This window comes from Haliotis rufescens, unplaced genomic scaffold, assembly GCF_023055435.1.
Source record: "Haliotis rufescens isolate VD_foot unplaced genomic scaffold, xgHalRufe1.0.p SCAF_20, whole genome shotgun sequence".
In the NCBI taxonomy this organism is placed as follows: Eukaryota; Metazoa; Mollusca; class Gastropoda; order Lepetellida; family Haliotidae; genus Haliotis; species Haliotis rufescens.
In genome coordinates this window covers 14119265-14132619 of record NW_025963891.1, presented here as the reverse complement: position 1 = coordinate 14132619, position 13355 = coordinate 14119265, and the positions used below count along the sequence as shown (strand labels likewise).

General features: G+C 37.9%; 1 protein-coding gene across 1 annotated transcript; it reads left to right on the top strand.

Annotated features, from left to right (window-relative positions):
• Positions 1 to 131: 131 nt before the first annotated feature.
• LOC124132124 (myosin heavy chain, striated muscle-like) lies at positions 132 to 11432 on the top strand. Its single transcript, XM_046495815.2, has 29 exons — positions 132 to 329; positions 467 to 610; positions 874 to 1030; positions 1257 to 1284; positions 1649 to 1754; positions 1947 to 2039; positions 2228 to 2291; positions 2569 to 2667; positions 2956 to 3059; positions 3172 to 3573; positions 3844 to 4014; positions 4185 to 4488; positions 4963 to 5036; positions 5271 to 5358; positions 5578 to 5695; positions 5828 to 6085; positions 6288 to 6753; positions 6869 to 7078; positions 7220 to 7365; positions 7551 to 7641; positions 7855 to 7911; positions 8052 to 8138; positions 8348 to 8514; positions 8636 to 8714; positions 8886 to 9131; positions 9286 to 9482; positions 9626 to 9719; positions 10585 to 10785; positions 10902 to 11432. Exons 1-29 carry the CDS (start codon positions 132 to 134, stop codon positions 11052 to 11054), a joined length of 4602 nt encoding a protein of 1533 aa, XP_046351771.2. The 3' UTR covers positions 11055 to 11432.
• The last annotated feature ends 1923 nt before the right edge of the window (positions 11433 to 13355 follow it).

Sequence of the window (13355 nt, the reverse complement as noted above, 5' to 3'; positions counted from 1 at the left end):
GACTAAATGCATTTCTTTTCTGATGTCAATCTAAAATAAGTGTATAATATTTTATCATGATTATTTGTTCGTCTACAGAGCTGATCGACTGCAATCTTTCTTGATTTCGACACATCTCGTCTCACGTCAACATGGCTTCATACGACCCTGCCGACCCTGAGATGCAGTATCTTGCTGTGGACCGAAAGAAGCTGTTGAAGGAGCAGAATAAAAACTTTGATGCCAAAAAGTCTTGCTGGGCGCCCGATGCAGAGCAGGGATTTATTGCTGCTGAAATACAGAGCACAGCAGGAGATGACGTCACAGTCCTAATTGTTGATTCCAAACAGGTGCGATTATCCGGAGTTGTTATATCATGTTACAGATTGTAATTTCAAGTAGAAATAGAAACTTTATTTCAATTTAAAATGTATAGACTTTAAAGGACCTGCATGAGATGTAATGTAAATGAAATCCCTTCTTTCAGACGAAGACGTTTAAGAAGGACGACATCCAGTCGATGAACCCTCCCAAGTACGAAAAGATCGAGGACATTGCCAACATGACCTTCCTCAACGAGGCCAGCGTTCTGTACAACTTGAGAGCCAGATACACTTCTGGGTTGATCTATGTGAGTAATCCTTAATGTGATAGATGAAGGTGAAAACAAAACTATTTGAAAGCACTACCTTATATTATTACATATATTTTCACATCAATTAAATACATATCGAAATATGATGACATGCGGTTTCCATTATATCTACATAACCTAAAATAAAAATATATGTGGAAAATAAATTGAATTGAAAAATATGATTTAATGAATAATGAAAATCGAACAATCTAACTACCTATACAAGAATCACACTAATTTTAACCGCATTGTTACAGACCTATTCTGGCCTGTTCTGTATCGCCATCAACCCGTACCGCCGTCTCCCCATCTACACTCCGTCCATCGTGGCCAAGTACAGAGGCAAGAGGAAGACCGAGATGCCCCCTCACTTGTTCTCCGTCTCTGACAACGCCTACCAGTTCATGGTGCAAGGTATTCAGTGTTCACATCTTGGGGAGACTTATGATGACACATGTTCAATGAGATCTTAGCTCTTGCTCTAAAAAGATGAATTATTAACACAGGCTACAACATAGGTACATACAGTGTATCCGTTGACGATGATTTTATCAATGGGATATGTTGGCATTAAATCCAATACTGTGATGTTTATCACAACACTCTTTCACCCATACACGATTTTTTGATTTTTTTTCAGATCGTGAAAACCAGTCTATGTTGATAACGTAAGTATGCCTATCACTGACGTCATATAAATGTGTAATATTTTGTTCTTATGTACGTATGTACTCCAATTGCCCCAGGCAGTTTAAGATTTTGTTTCCAAATAAATAGGACAGACAAATTCACTGAGATCTACACGAATAAATCCTTGTATATTTGAAATGATCCCACAAGGTGCCACATGTATAACACAGTTTTGTAGTAGTTTATCATCATTTGACATACCAGTACTAATTTGATATCCTTTGAAGTTTAAATGCTCCTGTTTTGGCATCGTGTCCATTAAGTATCAGACAGATGTAATAGCATAGAGCAAACTGTAGATTACATTTGAAACACATAACTACAATGTGCTATTTCAAACAGTGGTGAATCTGGAGCCGGAAAGACTGAGAACACCAAGAAGGTCATCGCCTACTTCGCTTTTGTCGCAGCTGCCTCCAAGGGAGAAGTGGAGCAAGAGGAAAAGAAGGTGAATGAATGTAGACATAGTAATATTCTAAATTCACAAAATTTCATCCGAATTGTTTGCCATTACCATAGATAAGGAAAAGAAGGTGAATGACTCTAGATGCAGTAGTCACCCATTTCACAAAACGTTATATCAATTGTTTGCCATTACCATAGATAATTACATGAATTCACAACTAAGCTTCTGTTGCAGGGTTCCCTTGAGGATCAGATTGTGCAGGCTAACCCTGTTCTTGAAGCTTATGGTAACGCCAAGACGTCACGTAACAACAACTCCTCAAGATTCGTAAGTCTACATTTGTGTTCGATATGTTTCATAACACATCAATATAGAAATTACAATATTCAATCTATTGTATCGTACCAATATTCTTCATATTACTGTATATCGTGCTGAATAAATGTTGTTCATAGTGTACATGATTGTGGATTTACATTCATATTCTGGTAAATGGTATTAATTTATTTATTCAGGGAAAATTTGTTCGAATTCACTTCGCCTCTTCCGGTAAAATTGCTGGCGCCGACATTGAAACATGTAAGTAATCTTTTATCTGGATCTCGCATTATCAGATAGACGTCTTTAGTTGATGTTCACGTTAGACGATCCCGTCATACTGGATTTATTAATAACCAAGGTTAGCAAAAGTCAAATATTACCTTGTATAATGACAGATTTGTTTGTAAAATCCCGTCATAATCAGTTGTGTTTTGAAAGATAAGTAAAGTCGTCACACATCAATTATATTTCAGTAATTTTTATCGTTTGGAACTTTATAGTTAAACAAATGAAATATTGTTGCATCAAACAACAGATTTGTTGGAGAAATCTCGTGTCACCTACCAGCAATCTGTTGAAAGGAACTACCACATCTTCTACCAGATGTTGTCTGGAGCGATACCATCAGTTGCAGGTAAAACACTTTCGTAGTATTTACCTGATCATCAAATAATATTCTTTATCAAACCATATTCGATGGGCATAAATGTAAACATCTGATATCTGGATTAAACCTCAAAGCATCTGTCTTTGTCTGGTCTTATTAATACATTTTACCGTTTTAACAGTGATGCTGAAAAGTATTTACTAGTTTTCATGACATTATACATAACACTATATATTATATATTATATATAGTACTTGACATCTGTAAAACATTTTGCTTTCATTGCGTGTACTATAAAAGCACTTTTGATTTCAGAGACGATCGTGGCCAATCCCGATGCTGGTTTGTTCTCCTTCATCAATCAAGGAGTACTCACTGTCAACGGCATCGACGATGTTGAGGAGATGAAGATGACAGATGTAAATTGTCTTTGTGGTTTTACATAAGAATTAAATATATATAGTTTATTATTGTTTCAATGTCTACTTTCTACCTATATTGTATCAATAAACATCTATATTCCGGTTATAGGCTGCCTTTGATGTCCTGGGATTTACTCCGGAGGAGAAAACTAGCGCCTACAAGTGCACTGGCTCTATCCTCCACATGGGCGAGATGCAGTTCAAGCAGAAGGGTGAACAGGCTGAGCCTGATGGAACTGCTGAGGCTGAGAAGGTTTCCTTCCTGTTGGGTGTCAACTGTGGTGACTTCCTGAAGGCTTTGTGTAAACCCAAGATCAAAGTGGCCATGGATTACGTCACCCAAGGTCGAACCAAGGATCAGGTTCTCTATTCTATCGGTGCCCTGTCCAAGTCACTGTATGATCGTGTGTTCAACTGGCTGGTCAAGAGAGTCAACCACTCCCTGGACACCAAGAAACCCAGGCAGTTCTTCATTGGCGTGCTGGATATTGCTGGCTTCGAAATCTTTGATGTGAGGATAAATGTTACTTATATCAATAAGTGTAGGTAAACTAGTAATTGTTTAGGAATTTAAGTCCATAAAATATAATAAGCTAATATTGTAAATAACCCATGTAATTTTCAATACCTAAACATACTAACAGTAATGCGTTACGACAGTCAGTTGTTACTATAAATAAGTTAGGATATAACACAGACCTGATACAGTTCATGTGAAATATATATTGCCGATATCCTGAATTTTAGTTCGTTTTATCAGCATTTGCAACTTTGTTTCCAGTTCAACAGTTTTGAACAGTTGTGTATCAACTACACCAATGAGCGCCTACAGCAGTTCTTCAACCACCACATGTTTGTGCTGGAGCAGGAAGAATATAAAAAAGAAGGCATTGAGTGGGAGTTCATTGACTTTGGAATGGATTTACAAGCATGCATTGAACTTATTGAAAAGGTTAGTATTGCATTTCATCATTATAGAAAATACGTACTTGAATCAATGTTTCTTGTCTATAATGTCGTTTTGCATCATACTTACAGCATTATTAAAGGCTCCATTCATTACACCCTAATCCTTGCTGTTTATCTTGTTAATTTTTCAATCATGAATTTACTGTATTTTAGCCTCTTGGTATCCTGTCAATCTTAGAAGAAGAGTGCATGTTCCCCAAAGCATCTGACAAGACCTTCAAGGACAAACTGACTCAGAACCACATGGGCAAATCTCCCAACTTCCTCAAACCGAGTAAATCCATGAAGGGTGGCCAACATGGTGACTTTGCCCTGAAGCATTACGCCGGAACAGTTCCCTACAATATCGGAGGCTGGCTGGAGAAGAACAAGGACCCTGTCAACGAGACCATTGTGGATCTTCTGAAACAGTCTAAAGAGCCACTTGTCCAGTTGCTCTTCTCTCCACCCGCAGGAGGTTTGTTAACACGAACACAGCCGCCTCTTCTTTTTGTCGACTGATTATCAAAATCACTGCAGTTGCTTAAATGACGTCGTGTCAATTGTCGAACAATAAACTCTGATATATAATATAACAATACATTATATTAATTTCATTACATGTTAATTTCAGTATCAGGGTTATGTTCTTTAGTATTGTGTTCTTTTGAAACAGTCTAAAGAGCCACTTGTACAGTTGCTATGTGTCTCCACCGGCAGGAGTTTTGTTTACACGAAACACTGTGCAGCTCTTTTTGATGATTGTTTCTCCATATCACTGAAGCAATTTACATGAAATGATGTCAATTGTAACTCAAGTAACTCGGATATTTAATATAACTGTATATAACATTACATAATTACATTGAGTTATTTTCAGGATCAGGGTTATGTTCGTTGTATTGTGTTCTAAGGTCTTGCAATGACTGCATATCACCTTTTCACTATACAGAAGCTGCTGATGCCAGCGGTGGTAAGAAGAAAAAGAAGAGCTCTGCCTTCCAGACCATATCTGCTAATCACAGGGTATAATAATTGAACTGTTTTTAATGCATGAACAAAATGAATGATTTATCCAATAATATGTTATTAAATTAAAGATAACTATGCTAACGTTTACTATTGCACTACCACATGTATCTAATACGTTTGAGTATTGAACTGGTTTCAGGACTGGTTCCTTTGTTTTTCGAATATGTACCAAATGTAATACTAGATCTTCCAAGGGTTCTAAAACTGATAATGACGTTTATTCACCAGGAATCACTGAACAAACTGATGAAGAATCTGTACTCCACACATCCTCATTTTGTGCGTTGCATCATTCCCAACGAGACCAAGACACCAGGTATGGAACATGAATGGACAATAGAACTCGTATTATTTTGAAAAAAACACTGCAATCAAACTAGTATTTGATATTGAAATATATGGTTCGTGGTCTGATTGACACTGGTCTCGTGCTACACGAAGATGACAAGAAGTTTAATATACTATAATTGAATATTATTAAAATCGTCACCTTGTTGATTTTGACAGCTCTAATATCAATATCACATGTATTCAGGTCTGATTGACGCCAGTCTTGTGCTTCACCAACTGCAATGTAATGGTGTACTTGAGGGAATCCGTATCTGCAGAAAGGGCTTCCCAAGTAGGATAATCTACTCAGAGTTCAAACAGAGGTAGGTATAAGGTTAAATTCATATGTTGCTTATTCTCTTATATCCCATTATGCCGACAATGAACAACATCTACTGATATATCGATGACATACCTGTAAGATATTTGATATAGAGAACTGATTTTGTTTTCAGGTATTCAATCTTGGCCCCAAATGCCATCCCTGAAGGATTTGTTGAGGGAAAGGTAGTTTCTGGCAAGATTCTAGAAGCCCTGGAGATGGGTCAGGATGAATACCGTCTTGGCAACACTAAAGTGTTCTTCAAGTCTGGAGTTCTTGGTTACTTGGAAGAAATCCGTGACGAACGTTTGTCGGTGATTGTTGCTCTGTTCCAAGCTCACATTCGTGGATACCTTATGAGGAAATATCTCAAGAATCTTCATGACAAGAGGTATGTTTTGTCACTGCTGATCTGGCCTGAATATAATCACAGAAAGAAACGAGGAACAAAAGACATAAAAAATGTTTCCAATTGCTCAATGTAGAATCCAAAGTACAGTAATGTATTTGTAGGTAAAACAAGTTTCATTAATATTTATTGCAGAATATTTTTTATTTCTTTTCTCAACACTACGTTCACATATATTTCCTAGAGTTTCCCTGGAACTGATCCAGAAGAACATCCGAAAGTGGCTTGCCATGAGGAACTGGTGTTGGTGGGGATTCTACACCAAGGTTAAGCCTCTCCTCAGCGTTGCTGCTGCTGAGGACGAGATGAAACAGAAGGAGGAAGCACTTGGTAAAACAAAGGGTGAACTTGAGAAGGTGACACAGAGGTGCAAGGAGCTTGAGGAACAGAGCGTGACATTAACAGAGGCCAAGAACAACTTGTTCCTACAGGTTCAAACCCAACAGGATACCATCGATGACTGTGAGGAGAGGATTGAGCAACTTCTGAAGCAAAAGGAAGAAACTGATGTCCAAATGAAGGAGATCAATGATCGCCTAGCAGAAGAAGAATCTAACAATGCCATGCTAACTGAAAAGCAAAAACAAATGGACACTGAAATATGTGACCTCAAGACAAATGTAGAATCCCTTGAAGGTGCAGTGGCAAAGGTAAATGTTGAATGACGCTGCTTTAGTTTTGCTGTATAAAACAACAATTCTATTTAAAAATATTGCATTCATGTAATTGGCAGGAATTACAATTACTGGTGTTTTTGCTCTTCAGAGTCAACATGACATCAAAGCTAAGGATTCGCAAATAAGAGCTCTAACTGATGAAACTGCACAGTTGGGTGAAACTGTTACAAAGCTCACAAAGGGGAAGAAGGACGTTGAAGATCAACTAACTAAGACCAAGTCAGATCTGGAGACAGAACAGGGCAAATGTGCAAATCTCAACAAATTAAGGCAGAAGCTAGAAGGTGTTATTGTAGAGGTAGGACAGTTTTCAGAGCCGTAACATTGGCAACTTATAACTTTTTCATGTTTATGATATCTATATACATATCTTTTATATGTTTAAACAATATTTGATGTCATTTTCAGCCTCTATTTCAAAGATGTAAATATTTTACAGCTTGAAGACATGCTTGAACATGAGAAGAAGGTGCGTGGGGATGTGGAAAAGACTAAGAAGAAGCTTGAACAGGACTTGAAGGTCTCCCAGAGCAACTGTGAAGAACTGAATAGCATGAAGACAGATGCAGAGGAAACTATAAAGAAGTGAGCACTACTAGAAAACAAATCACAACACTGAACTTTAATATGTTAATGTCTTTTAACAGTATTGGCATGCAGATGATAGCCAATTCTTTTTCTCCTGTTACGTACAATAACTTGTTATCACATGTCCTCACTGATATTCTACTTGTGAACATGTAACATGAACCATGCATGTCTGTTTCCAGGAAGGAGAAGGAGATCACTGGGCTAACGTCTCTGCTGGAGGAGTCTGAGACACATGGTAACCAACAACAAAAGAAGATAAAGGATCTCCAGGTAACCCTGATTCATAGCTTAGATGTCCTCGTTATCATGTCTGAAATTTATTTCAAAGGTGGTATGTATTAAAAGGACCAATCGGTCAAACGAAAATCTTGTAATCCATGGAACTACTTTTTAAATAAAGGCCAATTGAACTAAGAATTACAGAAAGCGAAAATAAAGTATAAACGTATATAAAATTATTTATATCAACGATTTCTTTTACAGAATAACCTTGATGAGTGTCAGGAACAACTTGAATCTGAGAGACAGACACGATCAAAGGTAAAACATTGTTTAATTTTCCAGTGTCGAGAAAATGAACGTGCATATAAAATCCATAATTACTCCTGCTGTACCACACAAGATAACATGTGATATCGTAGAGAACCATTCCGCCATAGTCATGTAATTTTACCTTTTAGGTAGAGAAGCAGAGAACACAGTTTGCCAATGATCTAGACAACATCACACAGGGCCTTGAAGAAGCCAACTCCACAATTACTTCACAGGTGGGCTGAATTCAGTATTTGGTGTCTACGAAATATATTACTACAACGACTATTTCAAATGTAGGTGAAAGTAAAGAGTTCATTATTTGAGATTTTAAGTTCTTGAAAACGATACTTTAGAAGCACACAACATATTTTACCTTTGAATGTCAGATCAAAATGGAAGATGTTATGATTGGCATTACAAACTGTTTAATACGTTTCAACAGTCGGACGTAATCAAGAAGCGTGACATGGAGATACAAAAGCTGAAGCACGACATGGAGGAAGCATCTTCCCAGCATGAGGCGCAGGCTGCCAACTTCCGTAAAAAGCAGAAGGACGCCATGACTGAGATGAATGATCAGATGGAACAGCTTCAGAAAGTCAAACAAAGGTGAGCAATACATAAGAGAATGGAGAAACGAAATACATGTATCTTCATTCAGAAATGATATTTGCTTCATTTTTTTTTACATTTACTTACTTCAAAATACATTGTGATTATTTTTTTGTAGATTGGAGAAGGAAAAGAGCCAATTAAAGGCTGACACTGATGAACTTCAAGATGAGCTGGAACATGCCAAGAAAAACAAGGTAGGTCACAAGTCACTGCTTAGTAGAACAATGAAAACATACTGCACATGTAACAAAATGACATAAATATATAACGGGTTATAATCCCAATGAGACCCTTCATATACTAATATATATATATATCTCGATGTCATCAATCTTCATTAAATGAACTTGAATGTTTCGTTACAGGGATGTTCTGGCGTGATGTCCAAGCAGATGCAAAACCAAATGACTGAGCTGAATACCCAGGTGGAAGAAGCAACTCACAAGATCAGCGAACTGCAGACGGAGAAGAACAAGTTCATGGCTGAGGCCGCTGACCTTACCCGTCAATTGGAGGAGACTGAAACACGAATTGGAAAGCTTAGCAAGGAGAAGTCTTCCCTATGTGTCCAAGTAGAAGAGATAAGACGCTCATCAGATGATGAACAAAGGGTATGTATCACATAACAGATGTGCATGAGACAGAAAGAACACCAATATCATTTAGTCTTATTAATTATAGTCTAAATTCAGTTTTTATTCTGCTTCTATCCTGTTGGCATGTGAAACATTTGACACAGCTTATATCTTACTTTTGTCTCCTCAGATGCGTCAACGACTCCAGACTGAGATGAGGAACATGAACACTGACATGGTCAGCCTCAGGGAACAGCTTACGGAGGAGCAGGAGGCCCGGGCAGGTCTACAGCGTCAGCTGTCCAAGTCAAACCAGGAGATGCTTCAATGGAGATCCAAGTATGAGACTGAAGGCACTGTCAGGGTCGAAGAGCTTGAGGAGTCCAGGTACGGAAATAGAACGCTACATCATTTATTTGAAGGGTCATGGAAATATGAGCTTTTATGCGAGATCGCTGTGCAATAATTGTTTGTTAAGTTAAGTTAGGACAACAAATTTCCATACATGAATATTGATGCTTGATCTTCAGACGCCGAATCCAGATCAAACTTAACGAAGCTGAACACAATCTGTCCACCGCCATTGCAAAGGCCAGTTCGTTTGAGATGACAAAAGCCAAAATGGTACGTTTTTGCATAAACTATATAGCATGAAAGTGTATATTCAATGAACTTAAGGATAATACTCGTTTGGCGATATTTGTTTGTTTCTATCCATTTGATAAATAACACTTCTATAACGTTATTACATTGAATTTAGTATTCGTATACTGTTATTTTAATATGATATTTAGTAACGTAAATTGTGCGTCATTGTGACTAGAATTACGGGAAAAACACGTTCATGCTTGTCACTTTCTCTCTTCTAAAAAAACCGCCGTCATATAGCTGGAATATTGCTGAGTGCGGCGTTAAACAACAAACAAACTCTCCTAAAAATGATATTTGGATGACACTCTTCTATTTTTCATATAATAGATAGTGTTACCAATGCAATAATCCAATCCGATAATTAATGTGATCACAGTCGTATAATTATGCAGATGAGGCCATGGAGATTAAACTACTATTTGTAAGGCCTAGATATTGATCTGATCCCTATGTCCCCCTAACACCTTTGAAAACAGAGAACTTTATATAGAGTTCCGGATGTGTGAGAGCTTATTAAACCAACATGGCTTCAATTTGATTGGCACTATATTATAAACAGGGCGGAATACCATGTCATTGTATTGTACCCCATTTCAAAAGTTACTTTAGAAGATGAAAGTATCGTCTTTAACTTTGAATATTTTAAGATTTACATTACATGGTATACAGATCGTTACCTCGTGTGTTTCCGTATCCTAAATTTCATATATAAGAAACAAAAGAAATATGTATTACGATCGCAATATACAATTTGTATTCAACATACGTGACATTTACGATACAAAAACACACTCAGCCAATAATCTCTATTTATAACATGTGTTCCCTTTTTCCCCAGGTAAGAGATCTCGAGGATGAGCTTGAGAATGAACAGATGCGCCACGGTGAATGTGTCAAGAACTGCCGTCAATACGAACGTCGTGCGAAGGAGATGACCTACAAGGTGGATGAAGACAAGAAGACCATTGACCAACTGCAGGACATCATAGACAAGCAGAGCGGCCAGATGAAGCTGTACAAGTCCCAGGTGGCGGATGCTGTAAGTATGACTACCGCGTGTGCAATGTTATTGTTATGGATACAACATAATGATTATTGATATGTGCTTATTGGTAGTTATTCATACGTAATAAAACCTGTGCTTCTTTTGTACAGGAAGAGACGGCGACCACGAACATGAACAAATATCGGAAGGTGAAACAGGAGTTGGAGGATGCTGAGACCAGAGCCAGCATGGCTGAGGAAACCATGGCCAGTTACAGTAGAAAGACTCGCCCCTACACCGTCTACTCCGACAACTCGTACTAGGTCATGGTTCCAGCTGAGGACAAAGATGATCTGATTGAAATCGACATTCAATGACTATGGCGTTTGCCACTTTTGAAACTCAGCACGTTCTCGGAATGCATGAACAGGTTGAATAAAAGAGAATCTGATTCTGTTGGAGTAGTTTTGTATTTCCTAATACCAGTATCTGTACTATGTTAAATGAACTGCTTGTATCATACGAAATAATACTATTTATAACTACCTACATCATCTGCTCCGACACATCGTGTTAGGTCGTGGAATGCATGGAATGCTACAGATTTAATGAAGGAGAATCTGATTCTGTTTGGAGTAATTATGGATCTTCTGTACTTTGTGGAAGGAACTGCTTGTATCATATGAAATAAAAATATATATTCCTGCAATCTGTTTTTATATTATATATATGAAAAATAAATGTCACAAAAACAACTGCCTTCTGACCTCCGTAACAATGTGTGACATACCTGTTACAGGTTCTTTCATTATGAGTTATAAGTCTGTGTAATAACACATCACCTCGTTCGTATATTTTCTGTCTGGGGTAGTTTTATCATTTCAAATTAATCCTGTTCTTGGGGAGCATGTCTTGCAAGACCAGTGATTTGGATAATTGGATCTGAAGTATTTACGTGGACAGAAACACACACATACAATGCAATGCAATGCAATATCACTGATAACTTTCGATTCCATTAGCGAAAGAGCTGAAAATGTTACGACGATGTTTTTGACTCTTAATAATTCCCATGAATCCATTGCCTATGTACAAGGAGATTGATATAGTTGGTTATGATAGCTAGGCGTATCACCAGTCACAAACATGCTATAAAATATTCCAGTAATATAGTGAGTGAGTGAGTGAGTGAATATGGTTTTACGCAGCTTCTAGCAATATTCCAGCAATATCACGGCGGGGGACACCAGGAATGGGCTTCACACATTGTACCCATGTCGGGAATCGAACCCGGGTCTTTGGCGTGACGAGCGAACGCTTAAACCACTAGGCTACCCGACCGCCCCCCAGTAATATAGAAACTCGGCATTGTAGCCATATTCTCATACTCTATCTACAATATTTTCTTAAGGATATTCGGCTTTTCCATTGTACGAGGGATCGGTCACACGGTTTGACGTTCATACGTTTTTCACAAAATTCACGTGATTACTTTCACATTCCTACTGACTACTGACTGCTTTCACATTCCTGACTACTTTCACATTCCTGAGGAATTCCAGAGGAATTCCAAAGCACGAATACATACAGATGCGTTATTTCTGATCATTTAGACCCGTTAATCTTAAACTCTTGAACCTATGTTGAGAAAAGTCGGAACATTTGACTGCATGATTCTATATCCCGGCTACGGCCCATCCTAGTGAAGAAAACGAAGAAATGCGCATCCAAACTATTGTATTATTGACTCGATCTGTGTCTGGTCTGACAGTGACAGTTTACAGCAATCTATCAATTTACCTTAGTATCTTTTTGAGACATCTTTACATTTTCATGATGAATGATGACATCACACGTGTAGGACAGGAAACCAAGTGTCATCATTGTTTTTCATTTTCCAATTCACATACTTTTCACTGCTATTTTGCCTTTTACACCCCATTGATTCTGATTCAAGACTCAGGAATCAAGCTGCGACAAACTTCCGCGACATATGTTGCAGAACTCAATCTGATTTGTGAAGTGATACCAGTTTGACTGCCGCAGTCACTGCTCATTTGATGAGTTTGCATGATCACTGGCCAGCTGTTAGCCTGTCTCAATATTGTCATATCGGGATATAATTGTTATACAAGGCGAAGAATATTGCTAAGATTTTAATGATTTATAAGTGAAGTTATCTGACATGATTTATATTTGATCACTCGTTCGAGGTTTCTAATTCTTCAGGGCGGTCGGGTAGTCTGGTGGTTAAAGCGTTCGCTCGTCACGCCGAAGACCCTGGTTCGGTTCTCGACATGGGTACACTGTATGTAAACCATACTCACTCACTCACTCACTCACTCAATTCTTCAAGTGTCATGTGTGTTAAAAGGGTTTTGTTACTTTATTCGTTTTCATATGTTTCATCTTTAGCGCTATGCCTAAAGGTTCAGAAAACAACCACAAAACTTTATGAGCAGAGGGACGACTTCAACTTTCGACCTCCAACTTTCCCTTTATGTCGAGCAACATTTCAGTAGCTCCAGCCTTTGATGTCTACATTTGAGGTACAATCGAGCATGCTCTTTCTTCCAAGATTTCAGAGAACATTCAACAACTTTTGTTCAAAAGTTGTTTGATCT